Source organism: Geospiza fortis, unplaced genomic scaffold, assembly GCF_000277835.1.
Source record: "Geospiza fortis unplaced genomic scaffold, GeoFor_1.0 scaffold195, whole genome shotgun sequence".
Taxonomy (NCBI): Eukaryota; Metazoa; Chordata; class Aves; order Passeriformes; family Thraupidae; genus Geospiza; species Geospiza fortis.
In genome coordinates, this window is record NW_005054324.1 from 479,481 (window position 1) to 505,321 (window position 25,841).

Genomic DNA, 25,841 nt, shown 5'->3' on the forward strand with positions numbered 1-25,841 from the left:
CCCGCCCCCGGCCCCGCGGGTGCTCGCTGCAGGGGGCGGGGGGCGCGCCCGCCGCCGCGCCGGAAAGTTGCCGCCGCTTCCCTACTGTCCCTCTTCGGTCCCTCGCCCCGAGCCGTGAGTTTTCTGCGTAAAATACATTAACGAGTCCTTTCATTTGCTTGTTCCTTCAGGGTCGCGTGTTAGTTTTGTTGGAGAGGGGGTGCAGGCTCTCGGTTACTTGGCGAGAGAGCTGGCAGATGTCCCAAGTGAGAGAACCTCTTCCTCCGGGGCCTGGAGGGCCAGAGCAAGCTCCGACTGAAAACAGTTCTTTGATCTCCCTCCCTCGAGGTAAGTTGCTTTAAAGTTTCTCTGTAATTGTTGCGCGTTATATATGAATGATACATTTACTGATTTGACTAGTGAGTTTTAACCCCTCTTTTTTTGCCCCTCCCCTCTGTATTGTATCTCTGCAGGACTTTCGCTTCACCATTTTAGTGTTTTAACCCAAAATTCCCATGGAAAAATTAACAAAAAAATAAAAAGTAAGGAAAATTTTGCTGCTCTCAGCCCTGATTTTCAGTACTTGAAAAACTGCAGTCATTCAGAGGCAGATGTTGCTCCTTAAAAATCGCATTTGTTTTTCTCAGCTTTGTGTTTGTGTTTGGAAATTCTTCCCTGTAAAGCTGTCCTTCCAGGTCTTGAAGTAAATTATGGAAGTTTGATCCAATAGTGAGAGCCTTGTCCAGGTTGGAAGTCACTTTGCTGTTTTTTTTCTTAGATTGCTCTGTGATGCTGAAGCTAAAATCAGTCTCTGAGAGTATAACTTGTTTCATATCAGCTGTTCAAAAGGTTATTTAAAAGTATGTTCATCTTAAAGATAAATTATTTATGTCTTATTTGCTTTTGAACAAAAACCACTGATACTCTGATCACCTTCATGTGGAGAAGTTTGACAAAGTATATTTTAGGTTATCCTCAAAATTGGGAAGTATGCTTGCCTGTCAAGTCCTGGTCTGTGGAGATGAGACTTTTCTTTGTTTATTTATTTACAGCTACGATTTTCCAGAGTTCTGACAGGAGTTTAAAAAGTCTCTGAAAAACAGACAAATAATCTTGTTCAAGAACTGTAACTTTATTCATAACTGGTTAACTGGAGCAGAGTCTGGTAATACAGTTGTGCAACTGTGGATTAAAAGTGCAGTCTTGTTTTTGTAACTAAGAAAATCAATAGCTATGTGTAATCAGAGCTGAAGACTTGTTTCAGAAACCAGAAAGTATCTGTAGCTAAGTAAAAAATGTTTTGGCAAGGGGGCATAGCAAGTTGGCTTATAGTTATCTTATTGTTGGATGGGTTTTGGATTTTTTTTGTTCTAGAGAATGACTCATAACTTCTAAACAGTAAAAAAAAAAAATAATAAAAGAGACTAAATGCAGAAGACCAAGCATGTGGAACTGAACTGCTAGAATCACATTTTTGCCAGAACCATCAGTACCTGTGATATATGTTTATTTTCAGTGTGTTGTTTTTATTTGCTATGTGGTCAACTGGCCACACTGGTTAAATTCTGCATGTAGGCCATACATCAAAGTGACTGAAGTGGTAAGTCACTGAACTAACTAGCATGGAAGTGGTCTCATTCTCACAGTACCACTTCAAACATAGTGTTTACTATGAAGTGAAAGTCCTATGTATGATTGTAAATACATGCTTTTTTTAAATGGAAAGTAAGGAAACAAATACTGATCTGTCCCTGACAAGTAATGTGCAGAAAATCTAAATGACACAATTAAACCTCCCAGCTTTCTGAGGGATCAGTAAGGTACAAATAAGCATTATGATTATGGTTTGTTCACTGGCCACACCTATTAAGGCACATGCTCAATTTTAAAGCTTACGTAGAGTTCACATAAAGACAAAGCAGAATTCTGCATTCAAATACATTATTTTTATTCTAATGAACTTATATTTAAGGATAATATGGATTTTTAATGTGGATATTTGTTGCTTTTTTCTAGTCTAAGTTTGTTGGGGAAGTGGGGGTGGAAAGAGGAAAAGGTGAGTTCATAACATTTCCAGTCTATATTCCAGCATTTCTGTTGTCAGCTTTGTGGTGTATGGTTACAGGGTAAGGTAATTCAGATATTCCAGGGCTGAAAAACTAAGATAGTATGTCTGAGGCTTTCAACAGCCTCTATCCTTCTATTCTGCCCCCTGGACATCCAAAATTACACTGACTTCTCTAGAATTTGGTGATAATTTAAAAAGCTTTGATTGAAATTCATATTATTGACCTATAAATGACTTCATATATTTACAGTGAGATATCTGAAATCTGGGTTGACCTAGAATTAAAGATTCCTTAATCAGGAAAAGATGGCTTATCTTGTATGTATAATAAAGTATTAAGTGCATTCTAATGAGAAGGAATTTCTCATTTATAACAGCATACTTTAATGTGCTTTGTATATGTTTAACTGATAGAGATACCTTGTCCTGGGAACAAACTTTTCCTCTTCTGTAGTCCGGCAAAGTATCATCAAGAAATCCAGATATACAGTGTTCCTTTTGCTTGCTATTATATACATTCAGATGCTGAAGAAAGGAAAAGAAACTTCAGTTGAATTTTGAATATTCAAAAATGTAATTAAGGATCAGGAAAACTTAATAAAGCTTAGGCAGTATGCAGGAATATTCATCAGTTGTGGACATGGGGAAAACTGGGTTGAGGTGGAATTTGGCCTACAGATGTGGTATGCTCTGGCTTTCACAATTTAAAATAATTTTTCTGTGTTACTTTAACCATTATGCTCTCTCAATATATCCCTTGTCACTGTTCTTCCTTGTTAGTTCATTTTTGAATAAATGCATAAATATTAGTGAGAATCTGGTTGTCACCCATCCACAATTAGTAGGCTGTGAGAGAGAACAAATGAAATCATGGCGTCTTCTTTTGTGGCAATGTCAAAATTCAACTTCAGTCCTTAAACCATTATCTATGTCAGTGTGATCTGCTGCTTTAAGATACACACTGCAAGGTGGAAGGTTTAATGTAATTTCTGCAAACATGTTAATTTCTGCCACATCCTTCCAAAAGTGTAGCTCTGCTTGTGCACCCTTGTTCAAGATCCTAGTGATGCCTTCTTTCTTCCCTTAGCTCATGGACCTTGGAACCAAATTATGATTGCATTTACTTGTGTGATGTAGTCAGTGAATACTGCCATGTCTCTGCTCAGACCACTTCAATTTGATTATGATCAGGTATTTCTCAACTCATAGGTATCAAAATAATGTCCCTGAGGAAGGAATGTTGCAATTCATGACCATTGGACTCTATGCTTTAAGGAAAATGTTTCATATATTCAAAATTATGGTGTGATTATTGCCTGGACTATGGGTATGATTTTTTTTTTAAAAATCCTCTTCATTTGAGTAAACCATGAGAGAAATAAACAAGAGAGAAATTCAGGGCTGTCATCTATAGATTATTTGGAATGCTTTTATCTTTGCTTTTCGGTAGCTAACTGTAAGCTAGAATAACGAAGGAATAATATTTAGCTTTCTCAATGAAAAAATAAAATAGAACTCATAATTAACAACTTATTAGAAACTTGAGACTGATAATTTCACTACAGTAAATCTTTAGATGATGTAAATTCACCTAGAACTTTTTATTTTAATGGGGTGGGGAGGATGGAGAAATCGAGTAGGAATATCAAGAATCAGATTCTATAAGTGACTGTTCTCTCTGGTGCAAATCATCTCGCTGTTGCTGGATGGAGATGCAGCTCAAGAAACCATATGCGGCAACTAATACTTCCATTCAGAATATGTACAAAGTGCTCCTCTTCAAGAATGTGATCCTAATCTTCATGTTTTCAGTGCTTAACTGTCTTCATGATGAGGAACACGAAAAGAATCTGATGGCTAGATGAGATTGGGTGACAAAAGACTTAATGCAGGGAATGTTTGGACGTTCTTGAGGCAACAGTGATTGCTATCACAACAATTATTCCACTTTACCAGCAATGCCTCAGTGTTATGAGTAATATATTTTTATTTTAACGGTTAACCAGTGTATTCAGATTGCTCAAACTTACCATTTCCTCTATAATTTTATTCCCTCTTGCTATCTGACAAGAGCTGAGAGAATCTGTATTAATTTGTTTCATTGCTATGTGCCAGTATGAGGCATTTATTTAATATTACTGACTAAAATATCTAAAACTTTGGTAAATAGATGTCTGACTCTAGTTTGTCATGAAAGCATATGTCTGCTTTCAGTTTCACGTGCATACCGTTCCAGTCAAGTGATTCATGCCCTCATGGGTGTGATAGACTTGTATTTCATAGAGTTGACTGTAAAGATCTTGTATCAAGTTTGAAATATTTTTGTTCCATCTTACAGCACAGGTTTATTTTATATCACAGTAATTCTCCTTAAATTCAGCTCTGGGCTCTCAGAAGTTAGATTTCTCTTTACTTTAAACACTTCTTTTATTTTCTTTTTTTTTTCTTTTTTTTTCCCTAGTAAGTAACATTCAGCAATGAGTGTGTTATCCTACTTTTTTATTTGGATCAGCCAAGCAGTTTTGAAGTAAATCTGCTCTCCTCTACTTTGATTTGCATTGTGGAGTGATCCTAGGGAGTGACCTGGATGGGATTCCTTTTGCTCAAAATAATGTGAAAGCTGCAGGAATGTGCCTAATACACTCCAGCCACTAGTAAGCCTTGAATCTTTAAGATCATATCTGAGAACTAGTTCAAAGTAGAAAGCCCCTGGAATGTGTATTAGATGGAATATTCTTTAAGTTAACTCTTTCACTGTACAGGCCCAGTTTTATTGGCCATTGCTAGTACAGCCATAGCTGCCAAGTATTGCTTAGCACTTCCATGAAACTGGTTTTGTATACATGTGAAACTTCTTTGGATGAATGACACACATGCATAACTGACTGTATAATTAGTATGATTATTTGTGAAAAGGCTTCACTTATGTATTTGACCTTTTTAACACTTAAAATAATGCAGAATACCTATTTGCACATTGCTGTTCATTTTTAATTTATTGTGACTCAAATTTGTTTATGGCTGTCAAACTTCTAGTGCTTTCATAGTTATTCCGTAGCTTGCACCTGGAAAATCCTGTGTAAGAGTTTTCTAAAAAATTGCTCAGTTAAATTGCTCTAATTTGTGAGAAACTATTTTTTTCTGTGACACTTCTGGAGCCATTGAAAGTTACAACAAGATACTTAAGTGAAAGCCACTGAAATTAAATTAATGCAAATAAGTTTTTTCTTTTTAAGTTTTAAAACAAACATCTAATTGGAGGCTTCTAACTCCATAAGTCATGGATTATCAGTATTAGTTAGATGTCATTAATGAAATGAGATTGTTTCAGGTAAATGCTGGAATAGGTATTCTGTTACACAAACTGTTGAATTTATTTGTTATATAAGATGCCTAAAAGTTTTAGGCATTTCATGAAGTAGATGGTAGGCATTACTGTTAATGATTACACTGTGAAATGTGGTTTTATCAGGGTTTCTTTGTGCTATTGTTGTGAACAGTGGAACTTTCAGTAGGAAGTAGCATCCTTAGTGGTTCCTTGCCAGCAAGGTTATTAATGAACAAAGGAAGTGTTAAAAATGCAGTGTTTGCCACATGTTCTTCAATCCCTCCCAACAATTGTAGACAGAGAACTGATTGTTACATTTCCTTTTGGGAACATTCCTTGACTTTTTTTATTCCTCATAGATCTACTTATGTGTTTGTGTTTATGTTTTGTGGCAATTGATTTTTTTTTGTAATTGCTCTTTCCTTTGAAGGACAAAATTTCATTTGGGATGATTTGAACCTGGCACATTTATTTTTAAATCTGCATCTGCTTGTTGTAGGAAACACTCAGGCCTTCTGATGGTTCATCCCAACAACTAGGTCAGCTTTAGGTGCCTAAGTAACTTTGCTTCCAAATCTTTTCTTTGCCCCTATGCAACAAAACTGTTGGACCGTTTGTGATTGCATTTTTGGAGATCAGTGATCACCGTGCCAGTCCATTTTGCTTATTTCTCTCTCCTTGATGAGAATGATGCACTCAGGTTTCCAGAAACTTCTCCCAAAAGTTGTTTTTTTCTTTACATGCTATTTGGAGCAGTCCACCACATTGCTGGTGAACAGAAAATGAATGTGTCATAGTGGCAAAGGCTTTGGTTGTTGCAGCAGTATTCATTAAATTCATTTTATATACAAGTTCCTAAATTTTATAGACAAACTCTAAACCTGTTTCTCAAGTCCAGCTTGTCATTTTGCTAGTCATGCACTCTAATGATTCACATTCTTGGAAGAGATGGCTGAGTCAGTGTATAAGGTTGTGTCATCTAATGAACAGAAATCAGCTGCCAGTCAAACTCTGAGGATGTGCACTTAATGGGGGCACTTGTTTCCATTTTTGTTTTGTGTATGTTATATGCTTCATGATACATGATAGCACGTGTATGAAATCACAGAGACCCATTTCTGAACAAGAAGATGTGGTGTGGCTCTTGGGGGCAGCTGGTATATGAATGCATGAATAGAAGAAAAATTGGTTGTTTGTCAGACTTGAGCTCTTTGAGGTGTGTCTTGCAAAGACACATCCATTACCTATCTTTTTCTATCAGCTTTGTGTATTAATTTCATCTTCACTTAATATGCTTTACATTGCAGAGAAAGATACACAAATGTAGCTCTGAAAAGAGAGATTATTCACTGGGATGGTCTAGGAATTTTTCAGGAATCAGTTTAACATATGTTCCAACAGCTTTCCAAAGGCATAGGATGCAGAATTAGAAGTAATCTGGGGAGATTGCCCTGTATACCTGTTTTGCCTAATACATGGGCCTTTCTTGACACCTCTGACTATTTGTTAAGTTTACTTTTTGATGGGGCTGTTGTAATAGTAGTGTTGTTGCTAATCCAGACTGCTGACATTATTCAGTTGGTGGAGTCTTGCAGAATGTATTTGTCGTGTTGCAAAGGAGCATGTGTAACCAGAGGCATTCTCCAACCTAGAACAAAAGTTAACAATCAATATTACAATAGTCTTAAAGGTGAAAACAGATTTCTATTCTATGGAATATGTGTATTTCTGTGTAATTTAAAAATAAATATAACAAAATTATGCTAAAATGAATATGTACTATATGTACTATGTGCTATATGTACTGTAGAAATTATTTGTATGTACTTAAGTAATTCCATAGAGAAAAAACAGTAATTCAGTTTATTCACTTATTTAATGAAGTAGTAATTTTGAGATGTGGTTAAAATTTTAATTTTTTTTGCTAAGTGGCTTACCAGTTGTCTGTATCATAGGTATGATTTGGCTTTTAGCCATCTCAACTCTATACTTTGCAAGTATGTCATATCTCTTACTATTTAAATCTTAAAGTTGTATTAGTCCCTGGACTAGCAGAGTTTCTGCCCATGCTAACCTTCAGAATAAATCACAGGGTGTTCTGTGTGGGTGTCACTCCCTGGGGCTTTTGACTAGAAGCTTTTCAGCCCCGGCACTGCTGTTAGTTTAGGGGAAGTACAGAGCCACACAAGTTGCTGGTTTGGGGCTGAACTGTGGTAGGTAAGAAGTCTGTGTTGCTTTTGTGACATGACCTAGAGTAACTTACTGTGGTTTTGAAGAGAGATTGGATTTATACTTCAGCTCTGCCAGACTCAGAACATAATGAGTCTTTTCTTTCCATTATTTGAACTGTTAAGAAGGGCGTCTCTTTTTTTTCTTGGCTGTCAGTATTGGAGGTTAGCCACATGAGAGTGGAAGGGTGTGCTAAAGGAAGCAAAAGCTAAAATACTAAGGAAGTCTTACAGAAAGAATTCTTAAGGGTAAGCTTGATTGAAACAGAAAAGTGTTACAAACTTACTTCAAGATGCAGTGAAAAAAAAGTTATGCTTTTCTATGACCAGATCCAGTCATTAGCATTTCTGTCAGAGTAAGGTCTTTGTGTTGAGTCTTCATGAACTACTGTTGTGAAAATTCTTAGGTACCTAACATAAAAGTAATGGCATCAACAAAAGACAGGAATGGTCTTGAGGCTGTCTTCATGTGTGATTTGTTGTAATTGGTATGTTGTAGTGGCACCTCTAATATTAAAAAAAAGAAAATATGATCCCATTATCAACTGTTTGTTATAAGGGAATAATTAATAAATTTCTTTGCACAAAAACTGAGACGTGGTATATATTCAAGAAAAAGCAACTGAATCAAGACACCAGTGTGTGTCTTTTCTCAGTAGTCGGATGCAACAGAAGGGATTTATGAAAAAATGCTCAAATATATCAAAGAGATCATAAGGTCTACTATTTCTAAAGCCCCATTGAACTAAGTCTGGGTGCGATGGGGTTAATTTTCTTCATAGCAACCCCTGTGGTGCTGTGTTTGGGATCAGTGACTCAAGCAAGGTTGATAGCTCACCAGTGGGTTGACTATTGCTGAGCAGCACTTGCACAGCATCAGTCAAGGTTTTCTCTTTTCCCACTTTTCTCTCCAGTGAGTAGACTGCAGATAGGCGTGGGACTGGGAGGGGACATGATGCAGGCAGGTGGCCCAGGTTGACAAGAGGGCTATTCCATGCCATAGAATGTCATGATCAGCAATAAAAACAGGGGAGGAGGTTTTAGGGGAGGTAGCCATTGCTTAGAGATTAGCTCGGGCATCAGTCTAGTTGTGGGAGATGGTGAGTGATTGCCTTTACATCTCCTGTTTTACTTTTCCTTCCTCTTTTATTCACTTATTAAACTGTATCTTGACACACAAGTTTCTTCCCTTGGGTCTTTCTGTTCTCTCCCCTTGTCCTGTTGGGGGCTGGGCAAGGGAGGAGAGGCTGCATGGTCCTTAGCTGCTGCTGCCCAGGGTGAGCTCACCACACCACAGAACAGCATGTATCAGGATGAGCTGCTCCAGTGGGGGTAATTCTGGAGTGCAAAATAAGATACCAAACAGGTGTTTAACATTGTAGATTTCTGTTATGTGCATTTACAGAGAAGTCTTCATGTGAATTCAATAGATCAAATTAATGTTAATTGTTTTGAACTTTCTAGCAAAATTGTTTGCTTCTCGATTGCAACATTGTTTCTGTTTAACTTTTTAATGGTGCTTTTTTATTCTTGTTAACGTGTACTATTGTTTACATGGTCTTGACTGACCATTTACTATATCCAGCTAGGACAATAAAAGTGCACATGAAAAATACACATACAGCCTAGACAATGAAAAGAAAAAAAGAGAAAAAAATACTGAACTGAAAACAAGAAGAGGGATGAAAAATAAATTCATATGAATAATGATGACTGATTGTATTCTGCAGTCCTTCAGATTTCTTAGATAAAAATGTAATCTAGAGCGCTAAGGGCCTCATAATATTAACATTATTGTTTCCTTATAGCCATTCATTGTTTACTACATGAAATAATAGAGTTCTGCAAAGTCATATCCTATATGAGAGCATTGTATACAGCTACTCTCTGGGTCTGTACTAGCACTGCTGGCTACATATTGTAATTTTGGTGCCATCAATGTAGTAAAGTAATTTAAGAGCACAATCTCATAAAATAGCTCATTTAAGCTTAGTGTTTGTGGAAAGCAGAGTGCTTTTACACTAGCTCTGTCAGGACACTACTTATTTTTATTCAGTCTATTCCAGAACACTTTTCAAACACTTTTGAAACATATTTGCACCTAATTCTTAACTGCACAGGCTAAATCATCATACTTCAATACAGCCACTTCATATTTGATAGATACCAGGCAGAAATAATTTGTATCTGATGTCTGTCAAAGGTGTTGAAAAACTCTGTATTTTGGTTTGTTGTTGTTGGTTTTGGTTTGGGGTTTCTGTTTGTTTGGTTGTTTGGTAGGTTTGTTGGTTTGTTTTTTGTTGTTGTTTTGGTTTTTTGGTTTTTTTCATGTCAATAGGATGAGTATCTAGGTAAGATTAAGTCATCAGGGCAAGGGGCAAAACTCATTAAAGTCAATATCTTCCCATTCATTTCAATAACTACACCAATCCAAATGAAACAGTTCCTCTCAGGATGGGCTTGAGGAAATACTGACAAGTTGCTGGTGGGAGGGAGGACTGAGAGCAAAATACTACGGAGGTAGCTAGGTCAGACATTTCAGAGGTGGAAATTGATAGAAGGGGAGCAGCAGTGCTTGAAGGCATATGCTGCTATACACACAACATGGCATATATTATTTTGAGTGATGTCCAGTGCCTCAGTTTAATAGGGTGGATAACAAAGGCAGAAAGTTAGGATTTAAAATCAAACTGCTGTGGGTTACATGAGAAACTACCCTTTACTATGTCACAGTAGCAAAAAGTGATTTTTCTGTGTCTCATGACTGGAATAATTGCTTTACTAGAGGATACAGTATATGAAACTGTAATACAGGATTTATAAATGTATTTATTTGAAACAAATAAATAGTTAACAGACTTTTCAGCAGTTGCTCATCTAGGTTCACTGTAAATATTAAATGTTGTAGATATACTCAAAAAACCCATATTATGAAAATATTTAGTGTTTTACAGGTCCCTTGAGTAAGTAATATAAACTGATTATCTGTTGCTGTGAATAATGAACAAAGTAAATCCAGATTTAGAGATGTTTCCTTGAATGCCGGTAGGAAAAATCGGTAACAATCAAGAACAGAAAGATTTGTGTGTGTGGATTTGATTATTAAAACATTAATGACAGTGAAGATGAAAACTGTCACTTGCTTTGGTTTGAGGAAATTCTGGTCTCCTTGTGATAACTGGCAACATCATCAAAACAACATCTGTTACATTGTGAAATAAGCTGAAGAATCCCTCAAATAAGCTTACTATGGAATTTTCCCTGCATCTTATGTATACTTGGAGAGAAGAAATACTTTTTCTTTTCATTATTGGCTAAGTGCTTACTTTTGATCAGCAGTGGCTTTTTAAAAATATTTTTTTCAACAAAAAATAGGTAATTGTGGTACAATAATTTTTCTGAATTTTTGTACTAGTCACTTTTGAAGCTTCATCTGTATTTGTCTTTGATTATGTGTTTAATTATAAAAAATAGAGAACAAAATTTTGTGAAATTACTCTAACTTTTATGTGCTAGAGCCACATGTATGTGGGTAAAAAATAATGGTTTTTTGTGTGACAAAGCTATTAAAATTTTTATATGAACACTTAGTGGAAGGTAACTAAATAAGAAAACACCTCACACCCCCAAAAATATAATTTGCTACAGAAGCTGCTGAGTTGCTGAGTATTATTTTGCACAATTGGATACAATATGACTAAAAGTCTTTCTTAACAAGAAATTATATTGATCTAGGCCAGAAAACAAATAGAAAATCAACTTTATTGGAAGTTAATTCTAAGGAGACAAAAGCAGATGCTAAGACAAGTTATAATTTATGCCAACATACTTTTAATTTTCAAAATTAGTTTTGCTCACATAGAGAAAAAATAATGTAGAAATTAATATTTTGAAATTTCTTTTGACTTAGGAAAAACTGACCAAGAGTCTGCTGTGGCAGAAGATAGAGACATAAACCAGCCTTCCAGTAATCAAAGTATACAAGCAGAGATCCAAGAGCAGTCCATCTGGGGGAATTGCACTGATGGTGACCTCATCAGAAGTAAGTATTTCCAGAACAAATTGCTGCCGCTGAGGCTTGCTTTCACAGTGTAATGGGATACTGCCTGTTGACTCTGTTAAATGTGTGTCAAATGCAATTGTGTTGCAACTCTAATGCACATCTACTGAATTTATTTCCCAGATTGACTCCTGTCAGCATGCATAAGCAACAAGTATAAAGAAAGGTGTGATTCAAGTGGTACAGTATGGTGTAGACCTCTGTAGCATCTAAGCTTTTAAAGCGTTAGTGTTACATTCTTCTCGTTAATAGTACAGTAGTTAGTACTGCTTGTATGCAGCTGTGCTAGGTGTCATCACCCTTAATTTCCCAGGTAATGCATATATTTAAGCAGCAGAGTGAGCTATGCTGAGAGCAGTTGCTTCCAGATGCACTGAGTACTGGTCAGGTGTAAGTTTTTTAAGGGTTTTGAGTCCTGAAGTAGTAGACCCATGCTATGGAACTGTGGAGTTTTTAAATTAGTTTTTACAGCTCCATATTCCTAGTGTATGTCCTGTATGCTTTAAAACTCAAAAGGTATGCAAAATCATTCCTATTTTCCTGTCTTGGACTGACATTGTACCCTCTTAAGGCAAAAATATTTCTGTCAATTGCCAGAGGTAATACTCTGCAATGCTCTAAAATTTTGTGAATGCTTGAACGTTATTTGCTCAAGGGAGGGGCAGCATAAGGAACTATTCTTTAATTATTGGGTGTATTCAGAAACAAAATGGACTAAATGCAGAGTGGTGCTTCAGCTCTCTTGAGGTTGTCTGATCACATATTTCAGTGTTAGTCTCTCTTTACAATGCACACTATGCTGTTGACAGTGGGGTAAATTCATATTTCTGAACCTGCTGTTGTCAAAACTTGTGATTTTTTGCTGCAGTTATCTGTTTCTTCTAAGGGGTTTTTTTTTCAATTGTTTTGTTATTTTGCTTAGTTGTTTTTTAGTCTTATCTATACATTTATCTTCTCTGGAACTTGGTGTTAGTATTTGAAATTATTTTCAAATCTTAGTTAATCCTTTTTTTTCCCTAAATAATTAATCCCAGTAAATACTTACACCTCTAATGTATTGAACAGTTATCTCAATCCTTTACAGGAAACTTGAATTTACCATATCAGATATTTAAATCTGATTATTTTAAATAATTATATTTAAATCTGATGATTTAAAATAATTCTTAAAGGGCTATAAACAGGGAGAATTGTCCTGCACAGCTTGAGAGTTTAATTAAGATTTACTTCATTCCAAAAGGTTATTGTTTTAAACCTAACTGTCCCTGGACAAGTAATTGCTTTGTGCTTATGTTGAGGATATGGAAGGGTGTATAAGGTGGCATCTTCTGCTTTTGGAATAGCCTCCTTCTCATTCCCTCTTCCTAGAAGTTACCTTATTCCCAAACCCTTGAGGACTGTAGGGTGGTTCTGTGAATCCTCTAATCTGTTCACCACCAAGACATACTGCAGTGGCTGCACTGGGGAGTGTGAGGAAATGATACTTTTTTCAACATATAGTAGAATTTGCAGCAGATAGTGGAAACCCCTGATAAAGTGACTTGATGATTATACATAATTATATCTCTGGGATGGAAGGGTTAGTTGCTGCTGAATTTAGGAAAAAAAAAAAAAAAAGGGAAAAGGGGCAAGATAGGATAAAATGTATTCCAGTGTGCATGACTGTCCTCATCCTGGAGTCATGAGTAGCTTTACTCTGACTCAAAGTCAGAGTAGCACTCTGACTTTGTGGAAAGCAAGTTTAGCTGAAAGCTGTAAGTTTCTAAAACACTTAGTCTTAATTGGTGTGTAGTAGAGGCTTTATTATGAGTCATATTTGATTAGGTGCTATGCTGCAAACCTCTCCTTGCTTCAGATAACCTTTAGTTTAAAGTTTTCTACATGGAAGAAGCAAAAATGATGAAATCAAAGCAGTCTCTTTTTCTTTTTTTGGGGGGTTGTGAGGCTTATGAGTAGGGAAGTTTGTTCTCCTTTTAAAAATTGAGGAACAGTGTTTGACCAGTTATACATTTTGTAGTTTGCAGAAGTTTTACAACTCAATATACCTAGTAGCCAAGTTTGAAAACTAGAACAAGTGCAGCAAACATAAGGTTTCTTATCACAAACACTTATCACAAATACTTAGGTATTTCATGTAAAAACTAAGTATTGTAGCTCAAAATGGTCTTGATTCAACCAGGTCTATTACCCCACCAAACTAAAGTTCACGGACTGTTGCATATTGAAAGAAGTTTGAGGTTAGAAATAAACAGTGTTTTGATTATTACAGTATATTTTAAAACTCTTTCTAAAAATTGTTTTAGACAGCACATACTTCACAACTGTTCCACACTATCCTAATGATTCAGTTTCTTTTTTTCCCATACAGATTGTTTTCCATCCCCACATTTGATACATACTCCATTTGTCTTAGCATTAGCTTTTACTTTATAAATGTTTTCAGCATTTAATTTCCAAGGATTTCCTTGTTTGCAGCTGTTTTATCCTGCTGTTATATGGAATTAGATTAATCAGTCAGATTTACTGGCACGCTAACAACGAAGTCCAGTGTTAGAGCCCCTGTAATGACTTCATTATGTATGATTTCTCATTTGCACTTGTGAACTCAGTTTACCAGGCAACATCAATAAACTAAAACACTGCCCCCATTTTCCACAGTAAGATGTTTTATGTTCACCTTGCTTTGCCCTTTCACTCTTTTTTTCAAGCTCCCTTTTTGAGCCTCCAGAGATTTCCTCCAGATTAGCCTTTTCCCTGTCTCCTTTGGAGCATCCCTTCTCCCCATTAATGAAAATGTTCAGAATGTCCTGGGTAAATGGTTAATCTTATGGGAAGACTCAACCAAAGAATTTATTGTTTTTGAAGAGAGTTTGAGAATCAAAAGATTACTGTATGCTGACATATAAACAATGAAGGGCTGCATAAGAAGGAAGCAGTTGTATTACCTTTCTGTAATAATTGTTAATACACTTGCATAACTGTTACTGGAAGACTGTTCAGTTGGAAAAGGGTCAGGGGAGAACCACAAATATCTCAGGAATGACTGGAGTAGTTGAAAACGTGCCATGTTGTGGAAAACCTCCTGGAATTCAATCTGTTTGGTGTTAACAAAGGGAATAAAGAGGGGCTTTGCCTAGTCCCTAAGAAGCATGCCACAACAAACAGAAATTTGTTAAGATAGTTCTTCAATTCTAGCAAGACAAACGGAGAACTAAATATAATGTCAGGAATTTCAGTTAGAATAGGAATAAGGTGTACTTTTTTAACAGAGTATTTGGGAACAGGAAAAGCTGCCAAATCCTTGGTGGCTTTATGTGTGTTAAATTGGCTGTAGTCATCATAAGGTGGCAACTGCTATCCATATCTTTGAATTTTAGAACCCGAGTGAAGGAGAGTCTTTCCATAGGGGTTCCTCCAGCTGGGAAGACACACATTTTTCAGTACAGTTATTCTTCTGGAAAATGTTGATACCTGTTCCCATCTCTTCACAGACGCATATGTATTTTTTATATTATTTCTGACTGTAGGAGTTCTGCTTTTCAAAAGAGCTTTAGAATAACTCCATCTGCTATCTTTTTTGGCAGTGCATTTAAAATATCTGCAAACACCTTCTGCTTATTTTCATTGTATGGTCTGGTGGCCCATAATGAAGTGGTTCTGCTTCTGTTATCACTCACTGTTGGCAAGTGAGGAGGAGTGCGCGTTAAACATGCAGCGGGGTAACCTGTGGCTATAGGAATGAAGCCATAGCAGTTTTTGCTGCTCTGTGTAACCACAATGCTCTTCTTTGTTCTCTGGAAGAGGTATGGGATTTTTTTTCCCCTTAGAGAAAAAAAGGCTATAAAGGTGGATTTTAGAATACTTAGGCAGGATTTTTGCAGAGGGCACTAGGTTATCTTCAATGTGTGTTGCTATGCAGGGAAGGGAATGTTTAGGAGGGAATAAAATGCCAGTCTTAAACACTATTTGCTTGTGAGGATTTAATCTCCTTTCCAGTTCTCCAGCAGAAGCTTAGCTATGTGATATTTAAGAAAACAAAAAACATCTACCATAGATTCAAATTGTCATGAATAATTGATTAATAATAATCCAATTCTGAAGATTAAATACCTAAAATATGCCCATGTTTTACAGATAGAAAGGTCATTGCTATCCATCATTTTCTAGCTTCAGTTGTCTCTTTCTCCTCCATGGAACACCCTCCTGATAAGACTGGTTCTTCAGAGAAAGGAATGCTTCTTTCAGCTCTGTGGGGATCAATTTTATGTGGTCTTGTTACCATGTAAAATATTTTATTTACTATATTCTTCTGGAGTAAAAACCTAAATATTTTTATCTTTTTGTTTTCTGTATTCTATGTTGACATTTTCACTTTACATTATTTATTTAATTTTAAGCTTTGGAAATTCCTTTCCTTTGTCTGGCTAAGTGAGTGATTTCTGTAGTTTGTTATGCTGTTCGTATTTCGGGGTTTTTTTTCCCAACAAGAAGTAGCTAATCTGCTGTTAGAAGTCTGTTTTGTTTGATATTAATCCAGATATCTTTTCTTGGCTGTTCTATGATGCACAGTCATCTTAAAATTACTGTGATTTCAGATGATCCTGTTTATTCTGTCTACAAAATAGTGCAAAGTGCTTGAGTTAACTTAAATGGTTCTTTTCAAAGCTAAAAAGTATGACAAATACAGTCTTGCAGCATAACAGTGTGTGACTACAGAAATTGTGCAGAATAGATTAATGGAAATTATTCAAAATATATTACTGGGTTTGAAAGGTGTATTCTATTAGTTAAAGAAGTGATTTATGTACAATGTTCCAAATAGACCCAGGTATAAAAATCCGTTAACCTACGAATGAACAAAGCTTAATCAGTTCAATATTTATACAGCAGCACAGTATTTGATATTTAGAACCTTCTTTAAAAAGAGGTTAATCTATGACAAATCTGGCTAGGAGATGTAAAGAGGTCCTCCCTGAGAACTCCTCTCCTAGAGATTTTCTAATCCTCTCCCCAGCACAGAACTAGCCTGTGTTGCTTCTGTTTTTCCTCTGACCTGGCAGTTCTTTTACTACACCTGCTCCAAAAGTCTTCGAAAACCTTCTCAGGCCTATTGAGGGGCCTGGTGGGTTGCACAATCAAAGCCTTTCCCTTTGATCTTCACTTTACCCTCTCCTGGGTAGAGAGGGATTTTCACAGGTAGCTGTACCATTATAGTTACACTCTTCAGAATCTGACTGGGTCTTTGGTGTTAGCCTGGAAAAAAGGAGGCTCAGGGGAGACCTTATCACTCTCTACACCTGCCTGAAAGGAGGTTGTGGCCAGGTGGGAGTTGGTCTCTTCTCCCAGGATAAGCAAACAGTCTCAAGCTGCACCAGGGGAAGTTTAGGTTGGTCATCAGGAAGAATTTCTTCACAGAAAGGAAGATCAGATGTTGGAATGGACTGCCCAGGGAGGTAGTGAAATTACCATCCCTGGAGATATTTAAGGAAAGACTGGACATGGCACTTAGTGGCATGATCTAGTTGACATGGTGGTGTTCTGTCATAAGTTGGACTCAATGATCTCAGAAGTCTTTTCCAACCTAACTGATCCTGTGTGTTTCTGTGTTTACAGAATGACCTGAGTGTTGCTCTAGTAGTCCCTTGTACACTGAGCTGCTGCCAGGTGTATTTGTTTTCTGTATACCCTCTTCCCTTCAACTCTACATTGCATGCTGAAAGGCAATGTGGCTCATGGTGGACTGAGATCGATGAGGAATTTGTATACTTTGTTGTCACTTCATGTCATGAAATAAACTTCTTGCTGTTGTTGATCCATTTACAGAACAGTAGTCAAACTTAAACTGTTCCAGATGGCCATAAGATAGGTGTAGGTATTCTGCATATCACTAATAGCCAGAATTACTTGGAGCCTTTTAGTTTCTGTTTTATTTTACTTGTGGCTCTCAAAATGTTATTTGTATTTATGGTCTGAGGCTGAGGAAGTTTGGATGGCAGTAATCATCAGTACCAGACAAAGGTGAAATTCTTCAAGTAACGTGAAGATTACTGTGCTTGCTGTGTTTGGGCCTGGAGTAAATTGTATCTTTATTTCAGAATATTTTCCTGTGTTGTATTGGTACTGTCTCAGAATTAATCATGCTGTTATGCCTATATGGGAAAGAATAGTTATATTTTTTTTCTGATTATTTCCTCTTATAGGGAAAAAAGTAGAATATGCTTGTAGTAGTTCTTTAAAGAGGAGGAATAATAAAACTCTTGACTGCATTCTATGTGAAATATTATACTACCAAGCCAATGAGTCAGGGTAGTTTTACTCTTCTGTTTCAGTACTAATAGTATTTAGTTAGCCATATTTAGCAAAGAAAACACTAAATTACAAAGTGTAAGAAAGTGTCATTATCTAAGACATACTTTGAGGAACCTGTCTGCTGGCGAAAATGTCATGAATTTAAGCCATGGCAAAAGTTCTTTTTTTCTTGTTTTAGATTTAATTTAGTACTTGCTCTCATTGGTGTGAAAAGCATGGTGTAGGTTTATTAAGCTCAAAGGCAGTATATTGTATATTGTGTTTACATCAAAATAATGAAATGAATTCTTCAAAATTTAAGGGTCAAAATAGTTTTAAATATTTTTTTATTTTTTGATTTACTGATAAAAAAGTGGAAGAGGGGGAGAGGGACTCATGGTGACAGGATAAGCCTTAGCTAAGTAATCACAGTTAAACATTTTTCTTCTTTATATAGCTACATAGAGGAAATGGACATCTGAATACTGCTTACTTCTCATACATTCTGATAATATGATACCTATAGTGCAAAAGAACCCACAAGTACCTTTCAATGAAGGTATTTTTATAAAAGACAAGGAGAAACAGGAGCCTATGACCTGTTGGTGTCTTGTTGTGGTGTGGTTTTCTGTTTTCCCTTAAAAATTTTTTCATAATCCAAACCCAAGGAGCCTTTTGAAAAACATTAAAATGTCGAACAGCTGTGGTCACTCAGGGTATTTCTAATACCAATTTTTAAAAATCATTTTACTGGCAAAGTAGGCTTCCACGTATATTGAGGCTTGATTTAAGAGAATTGTTGATTATTTGCTACCTGAGCCTTAACTCTTTTTGAGTGAACTGGAGTGTTCTGGTGTGTGAGAAACATTTTTGTGTGGAGACTGCTCTTGAAGTTTGTGATTATAAAATGCAAACTCATGCATCCTACCAGAAGAACTTTTCAATTCTGAGTTTGTCTGGACCCATGATTTTTAGAGGCTTAAATTTTACTTGTAAACTTTCTTGCCTCAAATACTATGCAGTATCTCAATTATCATGTTTTCTCTTTGAACTATAAATATTATGACACTTGTTTGGAGAAAATTTAGCAATGCAGATGTTAATTACAGCAGAATTTCAGCTAAGAGACTATTTCCTGTTGCAAAGGTTCCTCACATTTAAGTGAGCTTTATTGATTTATAACTCAAGGTTGTATAATGTTTGCATAAAATGTTAAGAAGTTTGCTTTTGAGACAAGTCAAGTAGAGCAAAGAGTTAGGCAAACCTATTAAAAAATGGCCTATGAGTCAGATTTGACCTTCAGGGCAAGTGTTTGCTACTGAGAGACAGCATAAACTATTGCCCATTCTTTGGCACATCAGGGGGAAGCCTGTTCTCAGGTACAGGTAACTCAGAAGTACATCTTCAAAAATAAAACCTCTTAGCCAGTTAGAAGGCATCTACCTTTCCCAGTCTCCTTTCTTCAATAGGACTGGTGCATATTTTGACTATATTCCATAAGTTCCAAGTTGAAATAAAATTCACATTTTGACAGAAAAGCAATGAAAGATTATTGTGCTGACCAGAACTGGCTGTAAGAGCAGTGTCAAACCAGAATGGAACATCCTTTAGGTCTGTACAATTCAGGAATACAGGAGATCAGTGAACAATACTTTTTTTGCTTGAATTTCAAAATTAAAGAAAATAATTTTGGTGAGAAGATTTGGCATTAACCTGCCTGGTAAAACTTGTCTGAGGGGTCAACCTCAGTTTTTCACAGAGGTGATGCAGAAAAATATTTGGATGGTGAGGCAGGATACAGAGCTAACCTTGGATAATGTACATGTAGTTTTCCTATAGGTGACTTTATCCTTTATCAAATTACACAATTTCATTTAGTATTTTGCAGCTCACTTTGTAACTATAACTTTGTGAAGTATTTCCTTCTTACATATATATATATATATTCTTTTACTGTGTGATGACTTTTTAGTGATGAGTCACTGTCATATTTATAAAATCAGTATAGGTAAATATTTTTATCCAGCAGTAGATAGATCGTTGGGTGGGGCTGTACGCTAATCATGCTATGAAGTAACTGACCGTGTACATTAAGGCAGCTGAAGCAGCTGTAAGGTCTCTGTGCTCCCTGAGAGTCTTCTGCACAGCCCTGCTGTAAGCTGTCCCGTGCTGGATCAAATCCTGGAAACTTGCAACTAGTGTGAGTTTTGTATTTACAACAAATAAGACAGTGTTTAACTTTGGAAATATGGAAGGGAAAAAACAACTCAGAACACTTTTTAAAGGAGGAATTCTAGTAAAAGGTATCTGGTTTTTATCCACTCCTCTTCTTGTTCCACTCCTTTGACTGTTGCTTGAGATAGTTCTCAGTCCGCTTGATTTTCTGATTCCCATTTGTAGCATAGTGTTACGTCTGCGGAATCCTTTTCTTACACTTTAGTTGACAGACTCAATTTTAAGTAAATCACTATTTGGTTTTGATTGTTGGTGTTACTATAGAACATCTGCTACTCTAGCATTTTCAGAAGAACAGGAGAGATCCCATCTGCTGGGCTATGCTCCCTCCTTGAACAAGAGAAAATAACCTGGCAAAAGCTTCTGTTATCAAATCAGCATCCACACCAGGAATTCTGCTGTGATAGCTGGAATAGGACAAGAAGTTCAGGTCTCATTATTTATATTTTGTTGAATTTTTTTGAAGCAGGTCCTTATGGAAAAGGAGAGAAGACTTGCTTGAAAGCCCAGGGAAGGTTTTGATAGAAAATATACTTTCAAAACTTAGGGATAGGAGTGCATTTCATGATGGCTATAATGGAATGGCACTTCAAACTATTGATTTAAAAAAAAATCTCCTTAGAATTTAGGGTAATTTTGGAAGAAAGTAAAGGGTGCGTATCAGTGATATGGTGGAATCAAAGTTGGAGGAATGCTGAAGGTTTGTTCCTATTTTTAAGAAATTATTCTGTATCCTCTTTCCCTTAAAGTAAAAGGATAAAGAAAAGACTGATCCATCCCTCTCATAATTCTGATGCCAAACCATTTTTCTCTTTTCTGTTTGCATAATTTTCTCTAGTGCCCCTTTTTCTATTTTTGTTTGTTTGGTTGGTTGCTTGAACAGTCCTTTGTTTCCCCGCTTCTTCTCGACTACAATGGCAAACCTGTAAGCAACAGCAGTGAGGTTGTGCTTAGAGGTTGACTGAAAATATTTTAAAGTGCTTCAGTACAAAATCCTGTTTCAGCATCTATGTGTTAACATCAACATTTAAGCTGTTTTTTAAGCAGCAATGAAGTTTTTTGTGTTAGCATGAGTAACCTGACTATTGGAGAACCAACAGTGAATTTTGTAAAGATACTGTGCAATTCAGGCAAAACCCCCAGCTATTAAATTTTACCGCACGCTACGAAACTCAGCTTCTAGAGCCATGTGATTATATGAGATTTAAATTTTCATAAAATAAAAAAAAAAATTAACCTGGTCTTAGTTTGTAGCTACTGACAAAAGCAGAAAGTTAAAGACTGAAAACTGGGGAAGCCAATAAAAAGCATGTATTTAAAAATAAAATATTGGTGATTTTTGAGTAGGTTGGCTTCTCTGTACTTCATTGTACAGAAACAGGGAATTTTGGCTGAATCATCATAATGCTAATTAAATAAAAGGTAGTAGGGAAATATTCCATAATGATTTGTTAGTTCTAGCAGCCTCAGAAAATGTTATGGCACAGTAAAATGTAGCCAGTTATACTCAAGGACATGAAAGAAAAGGGTGCTGGAATTAATTCCAAATGGCAGATAAAATGGCAGATTGCCAGGACTCTCCAGAAGAGTGGATATGGTGGTATTAAGAACAATGTAGTTCTGCCGCCGTAGCAGTTGTTTGAGTGGTTTCCTAAGTGTTTTTGTTTGGGGCCAAGAAGTGCAAGAAGTGAGGCTGCAGTGTTTGCCAGGCAGGGAAAAGCTGCACAGCACAGGGGGATGGAGGAGCAGGTTAGCTCACCTGTCACCAGTCTGGGCAGGTGCTGCTGTTGCTGATGATGCTGGGAATGCTTTTGTGTGGCTGAAGGCTTGTGTAAGCAGCAAGGGAAGGTGGGTTGTGTTTGATGTGGTTGCTGTGCTGTGCGTTGGATCTTTGTGGGTAAGAGAAGCTTGCTGTCTCAGCTGTGACTTTTTAAAGCTCTTAAACTGTAAAAGGACAAAAAAAAGTAGCTAAATTATCATGCTTTCACTTAAAATGATGTTTCTTTTCTTGAAATCCTTCAGCTTATTGTAAAAATCTTTTTGAAATGCATAAATGGACATTTTTCAGTATTGCGGATAATACTGACACAGCACAGATTTCATTTCTGTATCTGCACTCCATAAAAAAAGTAATTGTGATTAGTGCAGAAGGATTTTTTTTCTGTGAATGAAGAGAAGTATGTCTTCTAATTAAGACAAAACAAAAGGTTTTAAAACAAAACAAAACAACTGTGTTGCAAGAAGCGCTGATTCCAAGCATGGAGCTAATTTAAATTTAAATGCTACTTAAAAATATTTAAACCAAAAGATGAACGAAATAAACTTCAGTGGGTCAAATTGCATAGTTTTGAAGTTGAAAGAACTATTTTTAATAGAGAATGAAAATAATTCTGTAGGTAATGTTGAATGCTTTTAAGCATGCTGCAATGAGAATAATCCCTATCTGCATGTTAGAAATAAAAACTAGTATTTTACTGTTAATATCGTTTGGGCACAACAATTTCATAGGGAATTACATCTTGTTTCATTAACAGAGTGGAGAATCAGAATTTTAGATCAGTTGTGGAATGAAAGAAAAATGTTTTACAGGTAATTTCATCCCATTAAAACAATTTATCTATTTTTCAACTAGTCTGATGCTTTTTTTCCCATTGAGTTAATGCATTTGTTTCTCTGAATTTTTGTGCTTGTTGCTGTTGGTCACTGATGTGGCACTGTATTTTTCTAACAGGACAGATTTGTAACTGTGTGGCTCAGATATCAGAGCTTTCTTATGTATTGTTTGAGCAGCTTATGCTTTGCTTCCTTTCAGGAAACCAAGTGCAACGTTTTTACAGGAAGTTTGGTCTTCAGCAGGCACAGTCAGCAGTCTGACTGTTGCTCTGCTCTAAGGGATGGACCTGTGAGCAGCTGGCAAAAGCTCATTTAGCTTTTCTTTTTATTGCTATATTGAATTCATGTAATCGAGGTCATTATGAAAACTTGGCCAGGATGTGTGGGTTTTTCCAGCCAAGTCAGAAAGAGGTCTTGCTAGATCATTTGGTTGAATGTGATAAATAAGCAGTTAAGTAAAGAATATTTGCCTTTTTTTCCTTAGTATTGGTGACAATGATTGCATGTTCAGTGCATTCGGTTTTGAATTTGACACACAAAGCTCTCAGCTGAAAAAGATTAATGTTCAGAAAGACTCCGTTGCCTTTTCCCTTAGCATATGATACAACTGTTTTTGAGTTGAAGTTAAACTGCCTGTGGGGTGGGGTGGGGAAGGGGAAAGACATCTCTGATACAGAGATCCAGCCTTTTAGTCCGTGGTTGCTTGTGGATTTGAATATAGGGAAGAAAAAAGGAGAATGTAGGTTTTTCAAGGACTCTAAAAAGAGCACTTTTCAAAGTATATTCTCAAGAATCTTACATGCACAGCTTTCACAAAAATATTTTTGGTTACATGGTGCCTTATCACTTCAAGGTACACCAAAGAGTTTGTTCAAAGGTAGAAAAAGAGCTGTCATTTCTGGGTCATCCTGATGCCAAGCTGGTGCATTAGTAGCATGTAGCAGCCCACGAGACAGCATTGGTGACAGGAGCTCTGCTTGGACTTTGTGTGTAATTCAAAATCCTTTGGTGACCTGGGGTCCCTGGAGTGCTTTGGGATGGGGAAGTCCCACTCACACAGCCCATGGACTTAGAAGCCTGGTGGATTGGTGAGGGGTATCCTGTATCCATCTGCTGGGCCCTGCTTGCCATAAGGGAATTCTTGCAGCTGAAGAACATCCATAAATGAGACTAAAGCTTCTCAGTGTGTTGTCTGTGCAGATAGATGCTGCTTCTCTTTCTCCTCACACTTTGCTTTTTCAGGATCAAGAAATAGATGGACATTTGCTGCTCTCTCAACCATTTTCCACACCTTTTTTCTCCTACTGGCAATCACTCTGTTAGCTGTGAAGTCTGCAGTTATGAAAAGATGGTCATGAAGAGTTATTGTTGTGGACCTCAAGTCCTCACCCTGCTTTCTGATAAAGAATTTCCATTTTCCATTGTGCTGCTATTGCTGAGTGTGGCTGATTTTTGGCCTGGGCTCCAGGATCCTCTCTGACCTCGAGCAGAAGGGGAGCTATTGCTTCAGCACTTGATCTCTGTATAAGTATGAAATGTTTATCTTTGTTATATTTCACTGCTTATCAACTAATGAGTTATCATTTAATTATTTTCTTGTAAATTCTGTAGCAAATGCTTCAGATTTGCTGGGATTTTACTTGTGATTTTTTTTTTGTTTCTTCTTCCGTACTCTTTTCTGCCCTCACAGAAGTAAAGTGGCTCAGCTCACTATGTATTATTTCTCTTTGTCTCCTTCCCTTCCAGTGTTCCCTTCTTCTGGATGGTTCCTATCGGCTCTTTTCTCTTTTGATGTTTTTGCTCTACTGTTGTCTTAATAATGTAAAATCCCAAGTTTTGGCTGTTATTTGGCGTTATTGTCCATTTGCTTCCCTTGTTACATTTTTCTTGCAGCAGTGCTTTTTTTCATTCTTTCTTTCTTTAGTTTTCTGGTGCTTTGTATCAGCCAATGCCAAACTTAGCATCAGCTATAAATTGCAAGAAAAAATAGCAGAGAGAAAATAAATGCAGCAATGGAATCAAAAACTCAGTTATCAATTTATGTATTACTATATTTGTACTCATGTTCTGTGTTTTCCTGCCATCTTTTCATATAATCCTCTCTATTGCTGTTACTGTGTTTTCAATCCTGTTTTTGATTTCTGCAATTAATTTTGTTGATAGTAGCATTGGGTATTAAAATTATAGAGATTACAAAAGATGGTGCACTGAGAGCAGGTGATCACACCTGAGGTGGAACACTTTCTAGACTCTTCTGAAATCCTGTCACTCACGTGAGTTGAGGACTAGAAATCAAGGGAGCAGTGAACATTAAGGAAATTGCTCATTCCAAGCATTTCCTTTTGGGTTCTTTTTAAAACCAAGTACAGCCAGTTTATATGCATATTTTTTTCGTGTGAGTTGAGCTGACCACTGTAATCTTGACAGTGGACACTTTATATATACGGTCAGTGGAAAATAAACCTGACCTCAGAATATCTTCATACTCAGAGGTGAATGCTGTATGGGCTTGTCTGAGAAGCTGTTGCCTCACCATCCCACATTTTTTCCTGTGGTAAAACAGAGTCTGGTTTGTCAGTGGTTGCAGAGGTTTTGAGGAAGGGAGCAGGAGGTGCTGGAGGCAAGAGGACCTGTTTGTGCACTTGCTCAGATTACGGCTGTTAATGACACTGAGGTTATCTCTCCTGTCTGGTGCATCCTGCTGTGCTGCTTATGAGGCAAAACCCAGCAAGTGATATCCTGTTGTTTGTAGCTTCTCTTTGATGTTTTTTACTTGATTTGGGAGCAAGTAACACAATGGTGAGTGACATCAAAACTATTTCAAATATTTGAGATTTAATGTTTCAAATTCCATGGGACACCAGTATGTCTTTATGCAGTGGTATCACTGGATGTTGTAGCAGATACAAATAGCATAACTGCTGTAATGTCACGCCAACAGCTTGGATTACCTTTAGTGGTTGATAAAATTTCTTTTAAAATTGGAGCACCAGAAACAAAGCATTCTGTTCCTCAGTGAGATGGATTGTATTGCACTCCTAG

At 36.7% G+C, this 25,841-nt stretch overlaps 1 protein-coding gene across 1 annotated transcript in view; it reads left to right on the forward strand.

Moving 5' to 3' along the window:
- The first annotated feature begins 38 nt into the window (after positions 1-38).
- Positions 39-25,841, forward strand: part of MDFIC (MyoD family inhibitor domain containing) — a 50,066-nt gene continuing 24,263 nt past the window's right edge. The window contains exons 1-2 of the mRNA XM_031056916.1: positions 39-327; positions 11,514-11,645. Coding sequence (XP_030912776.1) covers positions 237-327; positions 11,514-11,645 — 223 coding nt within the window. The 5' untranslated portion in view covers positions 39-236. The remainder of the gene's footprint in view (positions 328-11,513; positions 11,646-25,841) is intronic.